Consider the following 27,583-nt stretch of genomic DNA (forward strand, 5'->3'; position numbering starts at 1 on the left):
GTGATTTTATTTACACCACCAAGCAGTTGAGGGTCAAGGGCCATGCTCAAGGGCCCAGCAGTGGCAGCTTAGCATCCTTTGAATTTATTAAACTTTCTGCTTAGAAATCTATGTATTAACTACTGAGTTGCCACATCCCTAGAATTTCCTTTAATTTTTTTAAGTGGTTTCACAAAAACACAAAAAACAAACATATATTAGCTGAGACTGAATCTAAGAAAGAAAGGTCAGAAGTGGTGTTTGGACTTTAAGATTAGAGATCGAGATTGGAGATTGAGGAGGTGTAAGAGGTGAGGTAGTGTTTGCAAACTCCGAGCTTTGATATGAGACATGGCGAATATGTAAACGGTGGCACACTATCACTATCAACACAATATTTGCAAGATCTCAAGTGACTAGCAGGTCTTCCTGCTTGGATGAACAGTTTGTCTAGATTCTTTTTGTTGTTGTTGTTCATTCTTGCTGACAATTTAGCTACCAATATGTTTTTGTTGGGTTGGAGGAAATCATAGAATCAGGAGAAGACCTACACAAACATGGGGGAGCATGTAGAACTTCACACAGAACACTAAACACAGTACCACCATGCCACTACCATGTTTCCCCGAAAATAAACCCTAACAAGATTTTTCAAGGTGCTCGTAACATAAGCCCTATTTAAGATCATCAGCCGGCATTTACTCTAGTACCATAGGTTTGTTGTAAAAGACGATGATGTATCGAATTAACCATATTTATTTATATATATTATATTATATTAATATTTATATAATATAATAATAATCATTATAGTAATATGATATTAAAAGAGGTCCCCTGGTGGTCAATATAATACCGGTAATATAAATTATAATTACTGTAAGTATTTGTAAATACCCAAGTGGGTGCCTTTGTACGAGAGGTACGGTAAACAGATGACCAATGAGAGTACAGGTTGCTATATGAAGTGCACGATATACAGATTCTTGTACCATACATAAATAAACGTACCCATAGATCGTTGTACATGAAAACATAAAACATCCCCTGAAAATAAGCCTCACCGAGTCTTTTAAAGTAAAAATTAATATAAGACCTGGACTTATTTTCGGGGAAACACGGTAGTAGCCAGTGTCATTTCTTTTATCTGTCAGAAGGAAAAGATAAAGAGCTTCACTGTATTGATGAATTCTTCTTGAACAAAATAGCATAGTTCTCGCAACAAGTCTGAAAGATTAGCAATCAGAGTGTGAGTAGACATGAATGAGGTTAAACTCTGTTCTGTGGTCATCTCAATATGAGCATGTTAATCTCCACTTCTGCACTTTCAAGTGCTTGATCCATTCCAGTATCAGTCCCAAACAGATACATTGCCCCAGTGGCCTAATGGATAAGGCACTGGCCTCCTAAGCCAGGGATTGTGGGTTCGAGTCCCATCTGGGGATGAGTTCGGTTACCAGTGTGGTGCGGAAGTGTGCTGGGCCCATAACCCAGAGGTCAATGGATCGAAATCATCCTCTGCTAGATGCAACTTTATTTAGAAATCTCCCCACTGTGGAATGAATAAAGATATATCTTCCATTTATGGCATTTGGCAGACAACCATATCCAGAGCGATTTACAATCTCATTCAAACAACTGAGCAGCTATAAGGGGTATGGGCCTTGCACAGGGCCCAACAGTGGCAGAGTGGTGTGGGTGGGATTTGAACTCATGATCATACTGTATTACATACAGTATACTACACTTACATTACTAAATGTGACAAGGCTAAAGGACCACCGGATACATGTTTGGGGAAAAAACATACCACACCTTTTTGAACAGTTAAATGAAATACTACATTAGCCAGCCATACATGGAAGCCTTTGAAAGCTGATTTTAATTTCTAGATTTCCTCAAATAAAAGCAACACTAAGCAATAATTCATATTTTGTTGCTAAAAACTTCTTTAAAGCAGCCCTTTTAGTGAATACCAGTTTAGAAACAGTTTTATAGTCTATCCATCCATTCCCCCACTTCACCTCTATTCCTAAGCTCTCCATGTGACCTGTATAATATAATTTCAATGCCCTCCTCATTATAGATATCTCTTTAATAATGTGAAATGAATTAGGTCTCTCATCCATGCCCTTTTCAGAAGCCTTTTCTGCAGAGCCGAGGTAAAGATAAGAGACTCGCGCTTTGATGCACAAGGCATCGCAGCCTGGTTTTCAAAACCTATTTTACAGACACAACAACAACCACAAATTTGACCTTTGGATACCAGTATGACTGTTGGCATGAAGAGCGAAAGCAAAGAGCAGTTCATTATTAGAAACAGTATGTAAGCACTGCATACACTTGTTTATATTTGGTTATCATTTTAAAAAGATTGGCAGAAGGAAAAAACTTATATATGGAATTATATTTTCCTTTTTCATTGCATATAAATTGAATTGGAATGAGATTCTCTACGAGACTCTGCAGTCTGAATTTGCAATCTTTTATTTCATCCTGCTGTTATCACATTCCTGGTTTGATCCTGAACTTCGGTTACGGTCATGTTCTTCCCATGTCTGAGTGGGCTTCCTGCTGGTTCTCCACTTTCTTCCTACTTTACAAGAACACACTGATATGCACTAAAAAGCAAAATGCTATTCCCTTATTATGTACAGTGGATGCAGCATGACACTAAGTAAAGGTGAAGTGATATTAGAATAGATACTCAGGTCTAGTTATGTCCCTTAAATCTTTTTGAAAGTATGCTAAATTGTATTTCTATTGTAGTAGCTATACGACAAAGGTACAAAAATGTACCCTCGAGGCTACAACCTGAGGGAAAAGTAACGGTTTAAATATGTGTATGTGAACGTTTTCGATTTACACTAAGTCAGCCAGCAGATGCGTTTATTCAAACCAACTCTAATTGAGCTGACATAATAACCTAACAGTCTCTATAATCAGCTCTCCAAAGCCCAAACCTCTGAGCCATACATGGATCACATTGAAATTACAAAGGAAGTCTCCAAAGTATGTCATTCATTAAAAATACTTTAAAAAGAATGATCTTAGGTGCAGGGTTACTTTTTAAAGAGAAGGTCTTGAGTCACAGTGGTCTCTATTGATGGCCCCAATCTCTATTGTTGTTCCCCAGGGAGCTCCATAATGGTCATCATCTATCTCTATGCTTTGTGCACTCTCTTAAACTTCACAGGAGCCATGAGTCTTTCCATTTATTCATGTTTTCAAAACTTTAAAGCTAAAAAAAATTACAAGCCAATATTAGTGACATTAAGGAGTTACATTACAGTTAATGAATGTGTCATGGAAAGAGAAAAGCAGCGTTGCAAATGAAGCCTAAGGTGTAATAAGGTGCTCGAGTGTCTCTTCTGGTAGCTGTTTTCTCTCCAGCAGGTGCTCACATTTAATCAGCTGTATGGATGGGTAAAGACTTTATGGTGGTGCTGTCCATGGGGACACATGAAGCTCTGTACATGTGGCCGGGCTGGCCTTCTATGTCCTCATTAAAGAAATGAAGTGTGCTGTTAGTGTGTGCTGCAAGTCTTAACTTATACTTGTAAATTAGATTTAATGAGCAGGTAAGAACATTTTGGTCACTGAAAGGACACAGTCTGCAGTCATGGCATTGCATTCTCTCTCTTTTTCCTTCTCTCTCACACACATATACACACACTTCTTATAATGGTTGGTTTTGACATCAGTTAACCCCTCTGATCCACTAGAAATAAAAAGATGTTCACACAAATTCAGAGGAACCTACAAACCAATTCCAGTAGCATTCATTTATTCATGGTGGTTATTTTGCTGGTGCATCAGGGGGAATGGTAACTCAGTGCTTAATTCTCTGGGTTACTGATTTGCAAGGTGGGCGGTTCAAGCCCGGTATCGCCAAGCTGCCACTTTTGGGCCCTTGAGCAAGGCCCTTAACCCTCTGTGCTCCGAGGGCACTATATCGTGGCTGACTCTGACCCCAGGTTTTGAACAAGCAGGGATATGTGAAGAAAATAATTTCACTGTGCTATAATGTATGTGAGACAAATAAGGGACAATTATGTGTAGGCAATGCACCTACTGGCATGTTTTAGGGAGCTTTGAAGAAACCAGATGAAACCTACACAAACTTGGAATGAGCATGCAGAACTCCACAAAGATACTAAAAGCAGCTCAGGGTCTCAGAACTCTCAGAATGACAACCTTCCCGTCGGCAGCCAGTGTTTAACTAATGATCTCGAGGAAATGGAGTCATTTCCTGTATCTGTCAGAAAGAAGAGATAAAGAGCATCATAAAATTCACAAATTCTTCTTTGCTCGCTAACAAATGTGTCACAGTCTGCAGAATGAAAGATTAGCAATCAGAGAGTGTGAGCAGATGTGAGAGAGGTTAAACTCTGCTCAGCAGTTGTTTTATCCTGAGCACGTGGATCTGCACTTCAAAGTGCTTGTTGCCTTTTGTTATCAATTTCAAACATTATGTTCATCATTTCTGCCCTGACCTTCCAGAGTTTCATCAAGAGTATCACTACTGCCCTTTAACTGGCATTACCTTTCTGTTTATTGCAGGGAAACTGTTGCTGCTCTGAATCTGAAATTGTGTAGACAGAAAGAATTCAGGAATAAAAAGGAAGGAGTAAAGTGATTTTTTTGAAGAAGACACAGTATATAGTAATGGCTAAAAGCTAGAATGCAGGAGGCTGGAGAGGACCGATATGTCTATATATTGAAGGAAGTCGAATCGGGAAAATGGTAAATGGAAAATGAGGAAATGATAAAGAATAGACTGAAGAGAGAAAAGAATGGCGAAAGTTACGAATTAATACAGGAGAAATGGCTGGAGGAGTAAAAATCAGGAGAAAAAATTATATATGAAGGGATGAATGGAAAGAGGTTAAAAAAAAAGGTGTAGAGAGAGGCCGATGTATAGTTGGAGAATAAAAAGACAATTAAAGAAAATGGCAAAATGAAGAAAATTGATGAGTAGAGAGATATGAGAAGAGGGATGGCTGGACAGACGTGTTAGAAAGAGGAAAGATAGGTAAAGGAAATTGAAAGTAATAAGGTAAAGGAAAACAGAATTCTGGCTGTCTTAATTTCAGAATGGCAGAATTACATTATGAATTGCACTGTGATTGATTTATTGATGCTCCGCCCCCTGCCCCACCCCATTCATATGCTTTGTTACTCAAAGCTCCAGTGATTGATGAAATCAGGATGCAGAGGAATGAGTTCAGTGTAGTGCTGAGACACAGAGAGGAACAAACACAGAGTGATAAATCACATTAAGGGCACATTAAGTGAATGATGGAGACCACTTACTGATCTAATGCAGTCCATTCAAAAGTGAAGATGCTGCATCAATGATGTTACAGTTTTATTACCCTCATCTCGTCTCAGCACGAGTTTGAGGGATTTGCTTCTACCAACCCCCACCCACTCCCCCCCACCCATTTCTTCCTCTATCTCCTTCATTCTCTCCTTGCCACGTTGTACATCTTAGATGAGGCTGTTCAGATTGATGACGGCAAATCCAGCAGATAGGGAAATTATGAATCCTGAACTCGGACTGAAAATGAAAATATTTGCTTGCAGTGCAGTGGCCCATGAGGGACTTAGGAGAAGTGGAATGAAATGTTTCTTCTCCTATAAGTCCCCTCTATTACAGCAGGGTCTTGCAATCTGAGTCGTGGCTTGGGGGTCACTCGCTGGAGACTCTGAGAGCCAGCCAAAGCTTTAGTGAGATCACAGGCTGAGAATTGAACAGCTTGCAAGGAAGGAAGAAAGGCAAGAAGAAAGAGTGAGGGGTGATTATAAGACCTCATCCATCAGCCTTGCTCATCTTTTTCCATCACTGTCAGACCTGAATGCACTACACATTCCTTCGTCATCACACTGCACCTGTCGTAAATCTCTGACCATCTGTCTGTTTTTATCAGGATTTATATTGCTCTGTGTCTTTTTCTGTCACACAGCCTCTTAGTTTCATTTCCTCTTTTATTCCACCTCCACTATTTATACCTTTTGTGATTCCCAACAAAAAAAAATGGTTCTTTACAAACCTAATTATTTTATTAGCTGTCCAGTCACTGCTTCTGCTTCTTGCTATCTATTGCTAAGTACTGCTAACTATCTACTTTGACCTAGCTTCAGATTTAACCACATTAGCAGACACACCAGTATTTTAGACTTATACTCAGTTAATAGAAACACCTAGTAAGCAGTACATGCTCATTCATGAAGAGCTTCATGGTCATATCAAACATCAGAATGGGTCAAAATGTGATCTATTTGGTATCTGATGGGCGGCACAGATATTTTAGAAATTGTCGATCTCCTGGTTAACTATATATATAACTAAAGCAGTTATTAGTTATGTTATCTCCTGTAGTTCAGCATAAGCTAGTAAAATATAGTATGTTTTCTTTTTTTTCTTCATCTTGCCACCTTTGGCATTTAATATTCAACACTGTTTATGTTTCACTGTCTGTATCTCTCTAAGATGTTTTTCTGATCCCCAGCTTACTCAGATAGCTGGATGGTCATTAGGGACAAGGTTAACGGTTGATACAGAAACTTGGGAGGAAAATGCACAACATGTGTGTGTCCCTTTCTGAAACTTTCCCAGACTGAAAGTTCTGCTATAGTCGAATCTTTGCTGCTTTTTGCCAGCAAGACTGAGTCATCAAACCGCACTGATTTAGCTTTTCTGCAGGTAGACACACATGTGCTGACACACACTGCAGGCTAATTGCCTCGAGACACTGCAGCTGTGTGTGTCCCCAACCCCCCACCCCCACACACACTCATAAAAACTCAGGTCAAAAACAAGGATTTTGTCCATTTAATGCAATTTAATGACCTAGAAATATATTGTGTGTGCCTGTGGTCCTAGTACTGATTTTGTCTGGGTAAGACATGATTTTGTTTGCATTAAGTAGCACATGGATCAGCCTTGCAAGCAAAATAATCACCTTGTAAATACAAAAGGGTTCAGGGACGACCAGTACAGCTAAAAGATCTATGCATGCATGCTGTAGCGTATTCGTTGCATATCTATTGTATTCACGAGAAAGCAATTGCCTGTATTTATTTAGATGTTATGATGTGTCTTGATATAACTACTAAGAAGATCCTTTTTAACATCCTAATGTGCGTTGTCTGTGTGGTTTTCCCACACAGGTCAAAGTCCATATCTGATGTTCACCAACCGTCATGAGATCCGGAGAATTGACCTGGTGAGGAGGGACTACAAGCAGGTGGCACCAACCCTGAAAAACGCTGTGGCACTGGATGTGGACGTCACGACAAACAAGATGTACTGGTGTGACCTTTTCCATCGCAAGATCTTCAGGTACACCATTGAAGAGAATACGATAACGGGTCACAGATCGGTGTAAAAATCCAACACGAGGAACATGTTTAGAGAAAGTTAGAGTAGTTTGAAGATATTAAGGCGTCTCATACATGTTCACTGTCGGAAAAACTCACTGCTGGGAGTCTGCTGATGAACAGCTTGACGGTTGTCTGATGTTAATGATGCAGTAATTGCTTGTAATTAAGCTTAATCACCATGATAAGCCTAAAGCAGGGCATTTGGCTGCTGATTGCTGAGGCTGAAGTCTTTTCACATCATGATTGTATGACCTGGTATATATGGTAATTGGCTGAAATTCGGGGTGTGTGTTTAGGTGCCTCACTCTTTTATTCTGTATTTCGTTTCCTTTCTCCATCATCTTTATGTCTTTCCTCCCACTCAACTGGACGTCCTAATTAGTTGAGTCACACTGAATAATATTCATCAGCTCTGGATTAGTTTTGTGTATGTGCATATAAGTTACGTTTTGACATTTTCATCTGAAATGAATAAAAGAATGGAACATGTATTATTAGGTCACATAGATGACAGTTTTGCATAAGAATTGCACTGTTAAGTAACACTCTGTCATCAGAAAAGGTCAAGCCTGTAACTAGTATTTGGCCAATATGGACGGCTGATTAAAATCAGAGAACATATAGGCCAGTGGTCCCCAACCCCCGGGCCTCGAACCGGCACTGTTCCGTGGGTCAATTGGTACCGGGCCGCACAGAAAATACATAACTTACATTATTTTCATTTTATTTATTATCTGATTCTGAACGATGTTTTATTTTGGAAAATTACCGGATTCTCTCTGCCACATCTGTCTGACTCAATCTTGATGCATGTCAAAATGCCTCGGTCACATGTCTTACCTCCATCCGTTACCTTCTTAAAGGTGCTGCTCTGGCCGCTACAACATAATACATTACTGCCAAATTCTAACCCCCAAGCTAAAGGATTCACGTTTATTATTATATTTAGAAAATACCAGTTTTCATGCCGGTTTTATTTTGTTGTATTTATCCGCAACACCTTAAAGGCCAGTCTGTGAAAATATTGTCTGACATTAAACCAGTCCGTAGTGCAAAAAAGATTGGGGACCACTGATATAGGCCATTGGATCTGTTTAAAAATGGAATTAACCCGAATATATACTTAAGTGCAAACATAACAAAACAAATCACTTACAGCAACCAGATATTTATTATTTAGTTTTACTGCTATTAATTCTTTACCAAAAATCAGCTGTAACAAGAGGGTCTTGGTGGCCAGAGTGCATACAGACTATTGTATTGACATCTACTAACCAGTGGAGACCATTTTGTCCTACCACAAAGAGAGAAAGTCTAAAGCTTGAATGCCCTTTATCTAAATATTGAATGTGTAATTACCTCTATTGCAAATGCCTAGCATAAAAAGCAATTCTCTCTATAGTGCAAGTTCATTTAAATGATTTACAAAATTGTGAGCCTTTTTGTCTGATAACTTGAATTCTATTCAGGCTTATCCCCTGAGCATGTGGTTTGCCTACTTTACATAACTACATATGGAGGGACCTGAATAAACATTGGTCGAGCTCCCACAATGGGGTTTTGGACAGGAGAGTGGTCAATTTGACACTTGTTTATGAGCATTAACTAAATTGACAATAGAGATAAAGATGTTGTTTTCCACCTTGGAGCAATGAACAAGTCTCTCTGGTCTTGTTTACGTTTACATTTACTTTGATGGCATTGTCAGATGCCCTTATCCAGAGAGACTTACTGCAGTTGAGGTTTAAGGGCCTTGATCAGGAGCCTAGCAGTGGCAGCTCGATAGTGCTGGGATTAAAACTTGTGATCTTCTGATGCCTTGCCCTAACCAATGAGCTACCACCTCATAGTTGCTGAATTCTCTACAATTAGCAGTAGAGGACACAAGGTGTTTAGAAGATGGTGAGGCCAGTTGTAGCCCCCATGCATACTGTCTGGCTTTACGGTGGAGAATGGTATTCGGCAATGTGTTGATCTGGCTTATATGAAGTGACTCAGACTTAACAGTGATCAGCATATGGTAAGGGAAACCTGCTTAGCCATTTTAGCAATGTTATAAGTGGTTTTAGCCCATTAGGCGATGAAGATGAAGAAAGATATCAAATACTCTGTACAGAAAGTGCTAAGGAAGAACCCAAGCTGGTGGAGTGAAATTGCGAATGGAACCACTCAACAAACCATATTAGTAGCACTGGGCTTTCTGGGGTTATCTGTAGGAGAACTTCACTCGACATTGAGAATAATGTAATGTAATCTTTGATATTTAGTAAGTTCACTAGCATTCCCTATGGGTAATAATTTACTCTCACCTCAGAAAAATAGCTATAAAGAGGCTATTCGCCATCTTAATGCAAACACTGCCTCATTTGTCACTTTTGACTTTTCATTGGTTACATTTACTGATTGCAAAATAAAAATTTGATTCATTCTTAGAAAACTCTGTTACTTGTTCTGGTACTTGTTGAAAGTTTTAATGCTATTTTAGAAGTGGGCACTGAATGGTCATGCTTGCATGCCGATGATTTATAGGCCATGCTGAGGTTGCAGTTACTCTAATTAATCCTGATTAGCATCAGTTTGGGTCGATAAGATGTAACATTTCAGCCAAGATGTCTCATGCAAATAGTAGCACAAGCAATTAGGTAGACAATCTGCTGCTCTTCCTCATCTAATACATTTTTGTCAAAATCCTTTGAAAGATGTAATTTACACATACAGATTGTACGACCAAAAGTTTGCAGACACAAAATTATCAAATTTTAATTAGCTTTTTAAACATCCCAATGCAAATTTTGACCTCTTTTACTGTTATAATAAACTACACTCTTCTGGGAAGGCTTTGCACCAGATTTTCGTTTGTGAGGATTTGTGCTCATTCAGTCAAAGAACATTAGTGAGGTCAGGCACTGATGTCTGGTGTGGAGGCTTTGGCTGCAGTCAGTATTTCAACTGATTCCTAAGGTTTTCAGAGGGATTATGTCAGTGTTGTGTACTGGCCATGTCAAAACATGTCCTCACATTGCTTGCAAATTTTCAGCTATTTGGTATACAGTGGAACGTCGATACTCACAACCTTGACACCCGCGACCTTGATATTTCGCGACTTTTCGTTTAAAACCGGACTAAGTGTAAGTCGTGAAAAAAGAGTTTGTTCTAATAAATTACATACACATTTTTTTATATATATTTTATTATTGTATTATTAATTTAAAGTAGTAAATAAAACATTTATAACAAGTAATTTACAATTTTGGTTGAATTTACACTACAGTACATGTACAATTACCCTTGAAAAAGGAACCATCAAAAGGAAAGTCAAAACCTCTCGATTTTTTGTTACTCACGATGGGTCATAGTTTGTAACCCCCGCGAGTATCGAGGTTGCACTGCATATCAGTATTAATATGATGCACTGATATATGGGAATTTATTCTTAATATTTATCTAAATATTAAGCCTGTGTTGAAGAAAGATCTTGGGTATAACCTAAAGTCCTGCACAAACGAATCTTTAACCTGAATTTATCATGAACATATTTGACTTAAAATCAAAGCAAACATGGTGGACATTTCAGTTTAACTTTTATGAATGATGCCAAGACAGAATTTTACATTTACAGCATTTAGCAGATGCCCTTATCCAGAGTGACATTACAATTATCTTGTTTATACAACAGAGCAGTTGCTCATGGGCCCATCAGTGGCAGGTTAGTGGTGGGATTTGAACTCACGATCATCTGATTAGAAGTCCAACATCTAAACCGCTGATTTACCTCTTTCCTCTTTCCCCGCATTTCCCCTCCCAAATGGCCAGATGTTAGGTAATGTTTTATTTAAAGGGTTAAAATTATAAGGATCTGGAAACATAAAAATGTAAGACCTACATAAAATAAAGAAACTACTTGAAATCGTCAGGTGAGTGCCTCATATTGCCCCAGTCATCCTCTAATGTGTCACAAGCAGTTTTTCAGGTGCATTTGACATGCTGTCATAAATGTATATTCTTCCCCCTAACAGACACTTAATTTTAAGGAAATGGAAATGAGGACAGAACACTTTCCCTAAACAATAGCGCTTGTGACTCTCAGTTTGTGATTGAAGCTTTCGCATGTTTAAAAAGAGACGCTTGCAGCATCTGTACCCTGATATGGATAGACAGGACTATTTGAGAACTGGCACCCAATGTGGAACAGCATCTGTTAAACATGAATTCACCCCAGATGGTACATTATCAGGTTATAAAGTCCCACCCTAATGATCTTGTGAGTGTATGTAGCTCATCATTCCCTCTTCAGTGTTATTCTGTTATGATGTTCTAGTATGTATAGCATATTTTATTAGGATGTCAAATAACATTATGTCCCATCATCATTATTCTAAAGGTAGGCAGATGCTGTACTGCTTTAATCCCTGTGCATGGATCAAAATAACATCTGGCAATGAGAGTGTTTTATGACTCTTTGGCAGGCATGCAGTTCTGTGTGATATGAACAAATTGGTGCCATCTAGACCTGGAGGCTGTATATGTATATATATATATATATATATATATATATATATATATATATATATATATATATATATATATATATATATATATATATATGTGTGTGTGTGTGTGTGTGTGTGTGTGTGTGTGTGTGTGTGTGTGTGTGTGTGTGTGTGTGTGTGTGTAATTTTGCAGCGCATATATCAACAAAGCGATTAACTCATCTGAGCAGGTCACACTCATCGATTCAGCACTACATTCCCCAGAAGGTATCGCTGTCGATTGGGTCCACAGTAACATCTACTGGACTGATTCTGGACACAAATCCATCTCCGTTGCTACTACTGACGGCAAAAAGAGAAAAGTGCTGGTTGACAGCGATCTGAGTGAACCTCGGGCGATTGCTCTTGATCCCAGACAAGGGTGAGAGAACAATGGAATCTTTTTGCTTCGATAAATCATGTTTATCTGTGAAAATGTTACTAGTGAGAAATAGGTTGGTAAATGTGTCAAAAAATATTGAAAAAATGTCTCTTTTGCAACTCTAGTGCAAATGGGGTAACATATTAATATATATAAATTATGATGATGTCTTGGGTTCCAAAAGCCACTGCAACAGCTTTATTATGCCTCATTATAGATTCTACAGATCTCTAACTATACTAATGTGAAGAACACCGTTCTTTTATAAGATATTGTTCTTAAATGGTGTTTTTATGATGTCAATCCACGAATTCCACTAGCTTTAAGATCTGGTGACTGCAGTGGCGTGCCGTGCATTTGGTACCTGGGCCGTCAGTGAGAACTTACCCGACTTAATCCATCTCTTAATACCACCACTATCACGTCACAATTATAGAAACCATCAATACAATACAAAAACGCAAATATAACAACGTGTGGCGTTACAGAGAGAGAGGCATTTCACATTTGGTGGGTGAATATCATTTTACTAAAGTAAGCTCCAAACCTCTACACTACAACCACAACTGTGCACCTACATCATCTGGAGCAGTTCAGAATCAATATCTGTCTAATAACATGACAAAAATATGAAACATTTTAATAAAATACAACCTACTCACCAGAGATGCACACTCATAATGTGCACCGCTCCTCAGAGGCTGAAAGTCAGTGGTACCGCTCGAATTTACTGGTCTGGGAGTGGTTAACAAACCCTTTCCCGGGCTGAGATGAGCTAGCTAGCTTCGGGGTTGGCCAACCTCCTCACGATGTCTAGCTTTTCTTGAAGATGTATTTTTTAATATGTCCGAGACAAATTAATTGCCGCCACTGGGTGACTGTTATTTTTCTAGCATATGATTAGCAGTGGTGGACAGTAACAAAGTAAATGTAATTCTTTACTGTACTTAAGTAGATTTTCATGCATATTTACTTAACTAAAGTATTTCCATTTGGGGAGACTTTTACTTAAACTTCACTACATTTCAAAGTCAAATAATAAATTTTTTTCTCAACTACATTTTGCAAAATCAGAAACATAAACGGTCAAGCACACAGCAAGCAACCAGTCAGTGCAGAGCACACGCCCTGTTTTAAACTTGTTTTGCTTGCCACTTGGTGGTATCTACTTAACACAAACACTTCATGAAAAAGCAGAACCCGGAAGGATTTTGAAACAGTAAACTCTCACTTAAATGGACCCAGGTTACACAAAACCATTCACCATCAGTTTAACAGCAAACAGAACAAATTGTGAGGAATGAATGATGAAAGAAACTACTGACTTTAACTTGCCACAGCACCCGTGGCCTTATTTGCGCAATTTTTTTTATAAGTAGTTGAAAAGACGTTTTTTTTTTATTGCTTTATGATCATTTTATTAGATATTAATCAGTGTTTAACTCATTGTTTCGCTACTTTAGTACAAGTAAAACGTTTGTGTGCTTCGTCCACCACTGATGATTAGTACCATTTTCATCCAAGGAAATGTTCATAGTCAAGTTATTTTCTCCTTACTTGACTCTGCAGTATACAGCTACAGAAAAGACACTACTTAAATTCTCTTTTAAAATCTGGTTCTCTTCAAGATGGTCAGCTCAGGAAGTTTTTATTGTCACAGTCAACCCTAGCTTGCTCAATAAGTATCAGTTTAAATTCGACATACAAGTTAATTTATTATATAAGAATATTAATTAAATTTAATTTCCACTTGAGAACATGTGTACTAATTGCTGCCTGGGGACAAAATGGTTACCTTGATGATACTTCTTGTACTTGTACAGCGAATATAACTCAGTTTATAGTGTAAAAAACGATCTAGCCCTTCCATTTCTGATGTCTTGAATTTTTCTTTGCTTTCTTTTTTCCTTAAGGGACTTTTTTTCAATCCAAGACATGGAACTAAGATGTTTTAAACCTTCAGCAACACTGCTGTGCCTGTCTTGTAGCATTGTGTCAGAGCTGAAAACAAGCTTTCACCTAAATAATGTCTGGCCAGTAGTGGTGGAGTGATGTTGAGTGAAGCAAAACAAATGGGCTTCGTTCCAAACGGTGCACTCTCACTCTGCGTTTTTGGCCATAGTGTGTCAGATTTTTTTAACTGGTGCCTCTTTGGTGCTTGCAAGCCAAGACCAGATGCCAAAATATCACTGATGAAAAGCTAGTGATAGAGGGAAAACGTTATCATCTGTAGTCACATTTTATAATCTATGAACAGATTTTCTTGATGTTAGTAAGCTAAAAAAAAATTCCAACTAAAAGTTAAATCTATTCCTTTGACTGTTACAAAGTGCTTACACTGAAGACTCCTTCGATAAACGAAGAAGGCTTTAAACAGGTTAAATCTGTTTGATATTAAGTTTCTTGATACTAATGCCTGTGTAAGTTGTTACTATAGATACAGTAATGTATAAGTGTCAGGCGCAAAGAACGTACTGGAACCCGAAGTGAATTCAACGATGGCCTTTTAATAAGAAACAAAAAGGGCAAGGCAGAAAGCACGAAGAATAGCACCAAACTAGGGAAAACTAAACCAGGAGAAACCTGTGGCAGCGTGAGAGCAAATAACACACAGAATCTTGCACGCTAATAAAAACCAAACGGAGTGGCTTGGGAAGTCCAAAATGTTCATTAGCCTAAGCTGTAGAACAGACAATGAGCTTGTGGATAAACAGGGTTATTATAGAGTGGTGACTGATTTGGACCAGGTGTGGATGATTAGTAAGTTGGTGAGCTGCTTGAAGTGATTGGAAGGTTTGGCAAGGGTGTGGCTGGTGGATCCCTGACAATAAGAAAGAGTGCATTAATATAAGCCAGTGATATTTCTGTCAAGCGCCAATTACATTTGTTTCAGGAAATGTCAAATTCTAGTGTTAGAGTTGGTGTTATAAAAAAAATTCAATAAATCAACCGATATTTCTAACCATCATTGATCAGAATTGAGCATTTTTTAAGGTTTAAGTACGATTTATTACTTTTGAAAAAACAACAACAACTCCTATGTTAGCATCAGATGTCCGATATGGTCAAATGTTAAGTAGTAAAATTTAGATCATTTTTCAAAAAGGTCTCAAAATCCTATAATGGGTTGAGACAGATTCTACAATCTGGATTTATGGTATGAGTTTCATGAGGTGTTTTATAGACATATTCAGAAAACATTTAAATTTACAGTTGCAGCCTAAATCTTTGACAGGATAATCAGCAATGATTAGCTTTCTGCTGAGAGCAATTGCTATCAATATATATAATTAGGTTCATCCAAATTTCAGGTTAAAAACCTGATGACTATGATTTTTTTCTCTCTGCAGGTTTATGTACTGGTCAGACTGGGGGACACAAGCTAAAATCGAGAAGGCTGGACTGAATGGCGTGGACCGCCAGGTGCTGGTGTCAGAGAGAATCGAATGGCCTAATGGAATTACTTTAGGTAAAAAGGTGCTGGTGCATAAACAGGCATAACTGTATTTCTTAAGTATGCAGTTAATGTTTGTGAATTGAAATGGTGACAAATTGGAGAAATATCCTGATATTGAGTGATGAAAGGAAGGTAAAAGGAAGACATGAAGAAAAGCAAAGCATGAGACATTGAAGAGTTTTGTTAATTCCTGCTTAGCATGTCAAGCTTCATGTCAATGTGTATTTTTAAGAGAGAGAGAGAGAGAGAGAGAGAGAGAGAGAGAGAGAGAGAGAGAGAGAGATCCAATGAATGCAAAATGTGAGGAGAAAAACAATAACTGACAAAGGAACTAATGTGAAGAAATGGGGGCAGAATTGATGCTTCTTAACCCAGCATTTTTCTTGTCACTATTTATCCAACTATTTAAGTTTACGCAAAACCAAACAGAATTATATAAACATTATCAATATTTTCATCTGTTTTCAGACTATTTAATCTCAGCTTTTCATCAGGCCAATCAACAAAAATTCTGTATTTAAAGAAAAAAAGAAAAAAATATATATATATATATATACATATATATATATATATATATATATATATATATATATATATATATATATATATATATATATTTCCTGTGACCTGAGATTTTAATGTATAATGTGACCATCTTATGGATTGGATTAATTGGATTAATTGGATTAATTCCATTGTGACCACACATTTTCAAGAACACAGTCGTGTCAGTGAGCTTTGTTATGAAGCTTCATCTAAAAGTATCAGTACTCGACTTTAACACGCGTGTGGCTGAATGACCACAACACTCCAAAATCTAGTGGAATATCTTCCCAGAAGAGTGAAGGTTATTAGCAGCAAGCGGGGACTAAATGTGGACTGAGATGTTCAAAACCGATATACCAATAATCTGGTCAGGTGTCTGCAAACTTTTGTTCATATAATGTATTTTACACATATGGTGCATTTAATTGAGGAAAATTAAGATTTTTTTTTCCATGTATGTGAGTAGTTTGTTTGCATGTCATTTGGTCTTTAGCTTCGTATTCATCATCCACCATTGTGAGCAGTTTATCAGTATGGTTTTAGAACGAGTTTCTGGCTTTATGACAATTTAAATTAAAAAAGATCTGAATGTGTCCGTAATTTAGTCTGAATTTTGTCAGCAGATTTGTCCAATAGACGCCTGTACTGGGTAGACTCCAAACTGCACCACATTTCCAGCGTGAATCTGAACGGAGATAATCGAAGAGTTCTGCTCTCATCTACAGAGCACCTGGGCCACCCGTTCGCCCTCACGCTGTTTGAGGTAAGCTGTGTAATTTCATCGCAAAATCTTTATGCACACTTCACAGTCAACCTGTAGGGGTTTTTTTCTTTTTTTCTCTTTTTTTCTTTCTAGCTTTCTTTCTTTATTTTTCTCTCTTTTTTATTAATTTCTGTAATTTTTTATTTCTTTTTTTTGCCACTGCCCTGTGTATTTTTCAGTTTTTATTGCCTTCCTTCTATTTTCTATTACGTACAGGTAGTTTATTTCTTTCTTTCTTTCTTTCTTTCTTTCTTTCTTTCTTTCTTTCTTTCTTTCTTTCTTTCTTTCTTTCTTTCTTTTTATTATTATTTCCTTATTTTATCTTGTTTTTTCATTTCCTATTATTTATTCATTTGTTTATTATGTTATTATGGCTACTGCTTATGTTCTCTTTTTCAATGTTATTGTTTATTTTTTTTCCTTTATCCTTTTATTTGTTACTATTTTTTTCCCCATTTCTTTTCTGTAAGGTCTCTTCCTACTGGTCACTTTCTGCTTTTTGTTTTGTTTTTCCCTTTTATTGTTTGTGTCATTCTTTTTCTTTGGAATACTTCTGTAGTTTTGACCAGAGAATGTTTGTGTATAGCAGAACCTCAGTATACAGACCCCACGCATACAGGGATGTGGATGTGGACCTGTAGGTCTCGCTGATAAAGTAGAGCTGTACATAGAGCTTATTGAAGCTGACACGTTCACTACTGACACACACAGCACACTTACTGTATTATAGAGATATATACATGGCTGATATGTGAGGCGGACCGTTTGTAAGTGGAACAGAGGTGTGAAAAGTGTGAAAATGTGCCTTGAAGAAAAATTGTGTAGCGTATTGGGGATTGAAAATGTACTTTCCCAGAGAGGGTGGTTGCTTGATTTGCTGATATGTGTATATATGTGTATTAGCTCACATAACATTCTGTAAGTATTTGAACGGGGACACAATTTTGCCTCTGTCTACCCACTAGCATGGAGTAATCAAGATGTAATTGCAGTGTAGACTTTATTTCAAAGGGGATTAATAGAGATTTAACAAAAAAAAATTTAATCGTTCAGAAATTACAGTGATTTTAACACACACACACACACACACACACACACACACACACACACACACACACACGCCCTCCTGCTGTGGTTAGAAGTGCTGTTCGCTGGGAGAGTAGATAGATGACTGAGGTTTGCTGGCAGTAGCTAAAAACCCAAACCAAATTAAAAATCCTTTACAGGCAGGCAACTCTAGAGCAGCCGTGAGGAAGGCAGCAGCTTCAAACCATACATCAGCTTCTGCCTCCTACAGGCCAGTCAATGAGCCAACTCAACACCACAGCACCCAGGAGCCAAAGCCCACAAAGGGAAAGCAATGACTTTCTCCCTCTTCCTTTAACTTTTGTCCTGTGTATTTGAGAAATGAGGTGCCAGGGACTGCACAACCCTCGCGGCTGCAACTTAAACTACTGCTGAAATTCTGCACTTCACTCTGCAGCAGTTCCATGGTGGTTTCTAACATCTTATTCCTTTTGTAGCTTTATGCAGATGAGACCAAAGAGTTCAGAGAGTCCACAAAAATGCAAACACATATGGAATATTTAGTATTGCTTATTTTTTATATTTATTCATTTATTTTCATTTATTTATTAAAATTTTTATGTATTTCATTTGTCATTGCTTTTCTTTGCTATTATTCCATGTTTTCTAATAATTTTCTTTATATATATTTTTGTTTTCATTTGTTCTTTTTTTATTTGTATTTATTTATTCATGCATTTATTTAATTATTTATTTGTTTTTTTTCTCTCCTTTTTCAGTTTTTTTTGTTGTTGTTCAATACCATAGTTGAGTACTCCAATGTTAATTGTACTTTATCATGTTTCTTTGAATGGCACACAAAAACGCATAGTTTTCAAAAATATTTTTAGCTAGCATGAGATATAACATGAACATCAAAAGTTTGCTCATGTCAGGGCTTCCCAGATGAGGGTGGGTTCTCTCAATGTTTCATCATCATTCCATCTCAGGGAGTGTTTTCTTGCCTTTATACGTGATAAACTTGAAAGGGATAAACTTATACATTCCAACTCCATAACCTCTGTAAAGCTGCTTTGGGACAATGTCTCTTGTTAAAAGTGCTTTACAAATAAAAATGAATTGAATTGAATTGAGAACATTAAGGTTTATAGATTGATTAGCCAGTTAATGGCCATTAATGATCGTTAATAAATTCAGGGTGCTAGTGAAGCCTGTTCTAAAAAACTGCACAGGGCAGAGATACACCCTAGGATAACATGTACACATCACAACATCTAGGAGTTGTCATTTTATCTACTAAAATGTTGGAGAAAAAATGGAGAATGCAGAGGAGACAGACAAAGGAACCCATGAGGAACAGTAACCCAATTTCACTATTGAACTAAAGACCTTTTGATTATGAGGTATTAATGCTGCTCTTATTGCAACTATTATTTGCAGTAAAAATAGACTTTGATCATATTAGCTCTTAAACTGATTGAGCAACTTAGTTTTATTGTGAGATCTTATGTTAGTTATGGATTAATACTATTAAAAGTGAACCTTCTTCCAATTTTGCACCACTTTATGTATCAGTGCGAGTAAATCAGTTGTGCTGGTGTGTCAGTAACGCAAATTCTGATATGAGAGTTTACCTCAGAGAAAATTTAAGCTAGTATTATTACACTATGAATTGATTTTACGGTACAAACTTTACACAAAAGAAAGAATGAGGGTTTTTTGCGTCTGGAAAATTTGCTTTACTAGAAGTTCATGTTTCCAATGAGCAGCCTGGGGCGACTGAGGCAAGGAAAAACTCCCTTGGATTGTATGAGAAAGAAATCATGAGAAGAACCACTCAAAAGGGGAACCCATCCTCATTTGGGTGATATCAAGAGTGTTATTATAAGTCTTAAAAACAATACAAAGGAAAAAGATATTGTTAGAAAAGGTTAACCCACCAGTTGTAGGCAGCATGAGAGTGTGATTTTCCTCTGAGTGGCAGAGCTGGACTGCATTTTGAAAGAGCACACTGCCCGAGTTCTTCTCATCCTGCAGTAAGTGAGAATCTGCTGAAACTCTGCAGGGAGCCAAAGGCCTGACCTTTCCCTGCTTAAAACTAGCAGCCTGCATGTGAGGTACTTGTTTTCCTCTGTACTCACCTGCTTTCAAATTCGTTGAACCAAAATGGTGCGAACATCGGGTAGTCATGGCAACCGACCCGTCCGTGTCCACTTTGTGGTATTAAAGGAAACAATGATATGGGTTTCTTAGATGTGAAAGTGAGACACAGAGAGATAGAAGGATGGCAGAAGGAGGTGATGTTTTCTTAAAGTTGTGTACATTTGGTGGGTTCTTGGAAATTCCAGCGATTAAATTTAATTAGGCACATGAAATACCCTGCATTAAGGTCCCTTGGTTGTCTAGTGGTTAGGATGCGGCGCTCACCACTGCAGCCCGGGTTCGATCCCCGGTCAGGGAACCAACCCCAGCCACTCTTAGTGCCGGTCCCAAGCCCGGATAAATGGGGAGGGTTGCGTTTGGAAGGGCATCCAATGTAAAAACGTGCCAAATCAAACATGCGGATGATCCGCTGTGGCGACCCCTAACGGGAGAAGCCGAAAGAAAGTTATGAAATACCCTGCATTATACATCTGATCTGATTTCATTGTCTTTTTCTCTCACACTATTTTCTACTTGTTTTAATGTATTTTTGCTTTGATTTCAGTTTCTTCAGTACCAGGTACCTATATGCTTCATCTTTTTCTGCCCAGCTGAGCACTCGCCCCTATTTAAAGCAGCCATGTTCATAGAATTGTGAGGTTGTCTGTAATTATTTAGCATTTTTTTAATATTTAGTTTCTGCAGTGTATCTGTTCGAATTGCCACAGTTACATGATGTGTTTATTTTAGTTGTGTATGTGCTGCATCATGATAAAACATGGATCACCAGATCAGATTGTATGTTTGTTGCGAGTCCGTCTCATGCTCAAAGTTTGGGGATTGATTTGATTTCACAATTTTATTTTGTTTTTTATTTTGATTATGAAAAAAAAGCAGTCATACTGACCAAAACCAGTACGATATTGACATTCCAGTACAGTACATTTACGGCATTTGGCAGACGCCATTTTCCAGAGCAACTTACATTTTAATTCACCCATATAACCAAGCAGCTATGGGTTTATGGGCCTTGCTCAGGGGCCCAGGAGTGGCAGCTAGGTGTGGCTGGGATTTGAACTCATGACCTTTGGATTTAAAGTCCAGTGCCATAACCACCAAGCTACCACTTTAAATCTTTTGTATTACATAATACAAATTTTACATACAAGACCTTTCAAATAACGTTTTCTAATAATAGCTTCAGAAACGATTGATTGCACAAATGTAAAATTGTATATACATAACAGGACAGTAAATTACTGTATAGACAAATAGGACATGTAACAGTAATGAGTTTCTGGCACAGTTATAGCCTACAGAAATGTTGTGTTCACATGACATCCAACTGATGGGTATAATAAAAGGTAAACTATCTGTCAATAGAGAATATTGGCATTGTTGATAGGAGTGAAGGAGTAGACAATATTGTTTTTAGGAGATGCCTGGTCCTAGTCAAAATGATAGATTGTATGATTTTTTGAAGGGTCTAATATATATATATTTATTTTTTTAATTGAAGTTTTTTTCTGTGCAGGATCGTGTATATTGGACAGATCTGGAGGATGAGGCAATCTACAGTGTGAACCGACTGACAGGGCATGATATATCCATGCTGGCACAACACCTGAACAGCCCGCTGGACGTGGTGGTGTTCCATGAGCTCCGGCAGCCCAAAGGTCAGATGCAAAACTCAGAAACCAAACCAATAAACAACAACCATTACCTTTCAGAACAGACAGCTCATGTCCTGTGTTCTTTTTATTTAGCTTGTAAACAATTTAAAAGAAATCCCATTTTAGTCTCACAGATTTACAATACAAATTGAGTAAGAAAGAATAAAAAACATTTGTAGCTTTCTCACTTTCATCTTCCTAATTCATATAAATGAAATGAATGTTGGTGTTAAAAGGTAAGAATAATGTAGTAGGTACTAATATTGTAGTAAATGTGTTCAAGTTGCTAACATAAGCCAGAAAACACATTTAAGCTAAGTGAAGAAGTGTTGAACGAATGGAAATGTAATTTGGTTCAGTGTATTTCTTGGACAACAGGGTAATATTCACAGAAGGGAAACCTCATGAGGCGCTGTGACAATAGCTTTAGTGAAATATTACTCAATAAGAAGGCGCACAGCGCTCGGAGCAGAGGAAGCTTGGCTCAGAAATAAGATAATCCTTAAATTCTCTTTCTTCTCTTGGGAGCTGGAGGGAGTTGCTGTGAAGTACACTGAATTTCAGCCCTTTTATGTTTCCACTGTCTCCCTGGTCCTTTCAACATTATTCTCTTTATTTCAAACTTTAAAGAGACAATGAACAATACTGTGAAAAAAAATTTGAAATCTTAATGTTGATATAAGTGTTAGTGTGGTTTTTGGATTTGTGAAATTGGTAACTTCACAATTATTTTTTAATTATTTGTTTTTTTATGTCAATTAATTAAGCTTCGGTAAGCACTTCATCATGGTCACAGTTGTAGTGAAACTTACCATCTTGGGAAGCCTTTCTTTTTTTTTTTGTATTTTGCACATACCTGCGGCTTAACCTCTCAAATATAGTAGATGTCATAAAGTACTAATACAATAAACAATCAATCCTAAGAAAATTATATATATATATATATATATATATATATATATATATATATATATATATATATATATATATATATATATAATTAAATAAAAATGTTGCTTAAAAAAATATATATATATATATATATATATATATATATATATATATATATATATATATATACAGTACAGACCAAAGTTTGGACACACCTTCTCATTCAAAGAGTTTTCTTTATTTTCATGACTATGAAAATTGTAGAGTCACACTGAAGGCATCAAAACTACTTAAAGTAGCCAGCCTTTTGCTTAGATTACTGCTTTGCACACTCTTGGCATTCTCTTGCTGCCTACTTTGAAGAACCTACAATATGACATATTTTCAGTTCACTTTTTATGTATATAATTCCACATGTGTTAATTCATAGTTTTGATGCCTTCAGTGTGACTCTACAATTTTCATAGTCATGAAAATAAAGAAAACTCTTTGAATGAGCAGGTGTGTCCAAACTTTGGTCTGTACTGTATATAATATATATAAACTTTTGGTCTGTACTGTATATATAATATATATAAACTTTTGGTCTGTACAAAAGTTTGGACACACAAGGTGTGTCCAAAGTTTTAGTCTGTACTATATATATATATATATATATATATATATATATATATATATATATATATATATATATATATATTTATATATATATTTTACAAATCCACTTTTAGACAGTTATGATCATCTCAGAGACATTCTTCTATAAACAGTATGTTTCTTTTATTTTCTGCTGTTAGTCCTGGGAAAAGACAAAGTTATAGAGATATAGTTTTTGTATCCACAACACAATGTATAAAAAAGTAAAGCTGATAGAATGCTGGAATGAAAACATTTTTAGTATAAATTTGATCAATTCATGTGGAAAATGGACATTATTATGTTTACATACAAAGCTAACATTTCCTATTTTTAATCTGCTCTTCTTGATTTACTGTAGTTCCGCTTTTCAATTTGCGAGGTGATGGAAACATTCTATTTTCGGGTTGTCCAAGTAGCCGTGCATGCGTCTATCTGACGTTGTTGTTGTTTATATTGAATTATCACAGTAACCAGCAGACGAACTGATTACGTTTTGTAATAGTGAACAGCATGAAGGTCATGGTAAGGTCATTTGTCTGAAATAGGTAATCTTCCAACGCTTCTATTCAGTTTGTAAGTGTATTAAGGGTATTTCTGCCATACAGATTAGTAACAAGCAGGGTTAGACTTGTTAGCAGAGCAGGAATCTTTCTTCATTCTTGTAACTATAAAGTCCTTGCTATTGGGATCCCACTGTTGCATCTGGCAGATTAGTGCACATGATCACTCTAAAACATACTTTGATATTGGGTTGAATTATGGTATGCAGAATATCCACCAACTTTTCACTCACACGGATCTATTTGTGGATCCTGGATTAGTAAGTGGAAAATGCGACAACGCGAACAATAACAAAAGGTTATTATGTTTGTTTTAATGCTTCCAGAGAAATAATTTTAATCCAGTTCATCCTACCACATTTCAATCACTTTCTTCCAGCTCCCTGTAGATTACGTGTGAAGCGCACACTAATGTGTGTACAGCATGTAGCCACCTTTATTGACTTTTTGCGCATTCTCCAACTTTATATAACCACATTGAAAGCAATCAAACTCCACGAACTCCACTTATGAAAGTGCGTTTGTTGTCTGCGTTTTTAAACAGGGTCATTCCTCTCTCAGACAGATTGCCAAGGACAAGTAATAACTGAACTGTATTGCTGCGCCAGTGCCAGACTTTAATCACAATGTTATGCTAATAGTAGCCCTTGCGTTTTACGCAGACCCCTGGCCTGTAATGATGATGTTTAAACATGTAAGCGTTAACGCACACACTACTTAGCAGAGCCCCCTCGGCCAATGCACTTCAGTTCACACTGTGCGCTTTTTTCTCTCAGCACCAGACAGCTGTAATATGGGGAGTTTGCCCAACGGAGGTTGTGAGTACCTGTGCCTGAGAGCACCGCAGATCACAGAGCACTCGCCCAAATACACATGCGCCTGTCCCGATGATGCTGAGCTCGGCCCAGACATGCGCCGCTGTGTTGCAGGTAAGAGCACGACTCAAGTCAAGACTGTGAAATAAACCACACTGAAAGATAAAACTGAGATGCATAAAATGTATATGACATTATTTTGTGTAATAAGTAATGCATGACAGGGTGTGCTGATATGGGAAAATAATCAATGATGGTGTAATGTGGCCTGATGTAAAGGGTTTGTTTTTTTTTTACAGCCAAGTGCAATTTTATTATAAGTATAATAATTATTATCCTAACAAGGGAAATATTTTATGCAGGCAGTATAGTGTTTTTCTTGTATTGTACTTAGCAGTTATTATTTATTATTTAAATAGTATTATTTATTACTGATTGACAATTTTTCATCAAGAGTAGTTACATTTAATGTTGCGCATTGTCCTGTTATCACTTGCATTATAGCAGCTACAATATTCCCTCACCCGCTTTTTTTTTCATTATAATTTCTGTCTTGAATTTCAACAATAAATGCAGCTTGTTATGAACATTCTTTGAACCGAGATCACAAATTGCCTGCTAAAATGTAAAATCTGACAGTTAGCTAGCCTGGAAAATCGGCCACAGAACAGCTCCTAAGCATCAATTCAACATGCAGTGTTCTCAAAGCAAAATATTTCTTCCAGAACTTTGCATCACTATTACTTACTCTGGCAGTTTTGGTAATGTTTATACACTATTCCTTCAATCTTTCTCCCCAATACAGTACCAAAGCATAAAACTACAACGTCTCCTTCTACAACTGAGCCTTCTACACCCTCCACACCTTCATCAGCCACTCCAACTACCACCAGTACAGCATCATCTACTCCAAGTGTAACCAGTGATTTAAGCTCGACTGCTCCTTCTACCAAACACAGCACCACAGCATTATCTCCGCTCACCACAACAACTTCCCCCACCGTATATTCAACTCCATCACCATCATTCACAACAAGCAGCGCTCAGAGCAGCACCACACCATCATTGCAACAACCTGTTTCTACCCAGAACACAACAGCCAGCAGCCAAACACCCAAAACTACCACTGTCTCTCAAAAAGCGGGACCAAAAAGTGGGGACAGCAACCATTCACATCGCGGTGAGTGACCTCACTCTGAGCATGAGATGCATGGTTCAGCGTTATAGCCATTTTATATTTCTATACATTTATGTGTATGTTAACATGGCAACATGTACAGCTACAGAATTATTGGCACTGTGCATAAAATGAGGTGTGGTCTGGGTAAGACTATTTCAAATTATTTAAATTAACTTTACTTATTAATTTAACACTCATTTAAACATTCTCAAAATGCTTACTGTCCTTTAGTTGTTGGTATTGTTATTATAAGTATTTGTATTAGTCAAGTCAAGTCAAGTTTATTTGTATAGCACTTTTCACAAAAGACATTGTCTCAAAGCAGCTTTAAAGAAATCAACAGTCAAGGTGAATGGTGTGCATTTATCCCTGATGAGCAAGCCATGGCGACTGTGGCAAGGAAAAACTCCCTTAGATGTTATAAGGAAGAAACCTTGAGAGGAACCAGACTCAAAAGGGGAACCTCTTCCTCATTTGGGTGACATCAAGAGTTTGATCATAAATCTTTCAACAATACAGAACACTGGAGAGTGAGAACTAACATGAGTACTGGAGTATAAGATTATAAGTAAATGTTCTTTCAACAGTCTTTGGTATAAAAGTAGGAGCTACTGAGCTCAACATTTGTGATCATCACAGATCCAGCATCAGCTTCTCCATGCCAGAGCCTTTAAACACTCCAGGAGGTCCAATGTCAAACTCCACACATGCAGTGGGATCCAATTGGCACTGGTACGTCTCTAGATGGTTCAGGATGTTTGCGAGTTTGGCATCTACTTCTTTAAAGTCCATAATCTTCATGAGGTGGGACGTGACTGGAGCTGGCCAAACCTCAGGAAGCCTCAGGATGGGGAGAGAAAGAGAAGCAGTGGAGAGGAATTAGCGTAGCTGCTGTTCATGATATTAACAGCACAAGTTGATAATGTGCATGTGATCAGATGTTCTGGAGCACAAGGTTATGATGTGAGACGTATGTTATGTGTAGGCTTTGCTAAAAAGATGGGTGAGTGTGTCTGAGTCCCGAACACTGTCAGGAAGACTATTCCAGAGTTTAGGAGCTAAATGTGAAAATGATCTACCACCTTTAGTGGACTTTGCTATTCTAGGAACTACTAGAAGCCCAGAGTTTTGAGATCTCAGGGAGCGTGACAGATTGTAGCGTGTTAAAAGACTGGAGAGATACATGGGGGCCAATCCATTTAGTGCTTTATAAGTAAGTAGCAGTAGTTTGTAGTCTATTCGAAACTTAACCGGAAGCCAATGTAGGGACGATAAGATCGGGGATATGTGGTCATATTTTCTTGACCTAGTAAGAACTATGGCTGCAGCATTCTGAACTAACTGAAGCTTGTTTATTAATGATGCAGGACATCCACTTAGTAACGCGTTAAAGTAGTCTATTCTGGAGGTCATAAACGCATGAACGAGCTTCTCTGCATCGGATATAGACAACATATTTCTTAGCTTAGAAATATTTCTAAGGTGAAAGAAGGCTGTTTTTGTAACTTGATTGATATGATTTTTAAAAGATAAGTTGCTGTCTAAAATAACTCCCAGGTCTTTTACTGTTGAACTAGTGGTTACCGAACATCCTTCTAAATGCAGGTTGAGA

At 37.4% G+C, this 27,583-nt stretch overlaps 1 protein-coding gene and 1 non-coding gene across 7 annotated transcripts in view; both read left to right on the forward strand.

The window, feature by feature from the left end:
* The window catches only part of lrp8 (low density lipoprotein receptor-related protein 8, apolipoprotein e receptor), a 195,740-nt gene that overhangs the window by 154,576 nt on the left and 13,581 nt on the right, over nucleotides 1-27,583 (forward strand). For all 6 annotated transcript variants that reach the window (XM_046854040.1, XM_046854048.1, XM_046854005.1 and 3 more), the window contains exons 10-16: nucleotides 7,156-7,327; nucleotides 12,052-12,279; nucleotides 15,630-15,748; nucleotides 16,906-17,045; nucleotides 21,748-21,889; nucleotides 24,753-24,905; nucleotides 25,597-25,971. In XM_046854040.1, the coding sequence (XP_046709996.1) occupies nucleotides 7,156-7,327; nucleotides 12,052-12,279; nucleotides 15,630-15,748; nucleotides 16,906-17,045; nucleotides 21,748-21,889; nucleotides 24,753-24,905; nucleotides 25,597-25,971 (1,329 nt within the window). The remainder of the gene's footprint in view (nucleotides 1-7,155; nucleotides 7,328-12,051; nucleotides 12,280-15,629; nucleotides 15,749-16,905; nucleotides 17,046-21,747; nucleotides 21,890-24,752; nucleotides 24,906-25,596; nucleotides 25,972-27,583) is intronic.
* Nucleotides 1,352-1,424, forward strand: trnar-ccu. Its single transcript has one exon. It is a non-coding gene; the product is annotated as a tRNA-Arg (tRNA).

This window comes from Silurus meridionalis, chromosome 1 (genome assembly GCF_014805685.1).
Source record: "Silurus meridionalis isolate SWU-2019-XX chromosome 1, ASM1480568v1, whole genome shotgun sequence".
Lineage (NCBI taxonomy): Eukaryota > Metazoa > Chordata > Actinopteri > Siluriformes > Siluridae > Silurus > Silurus meridionalis.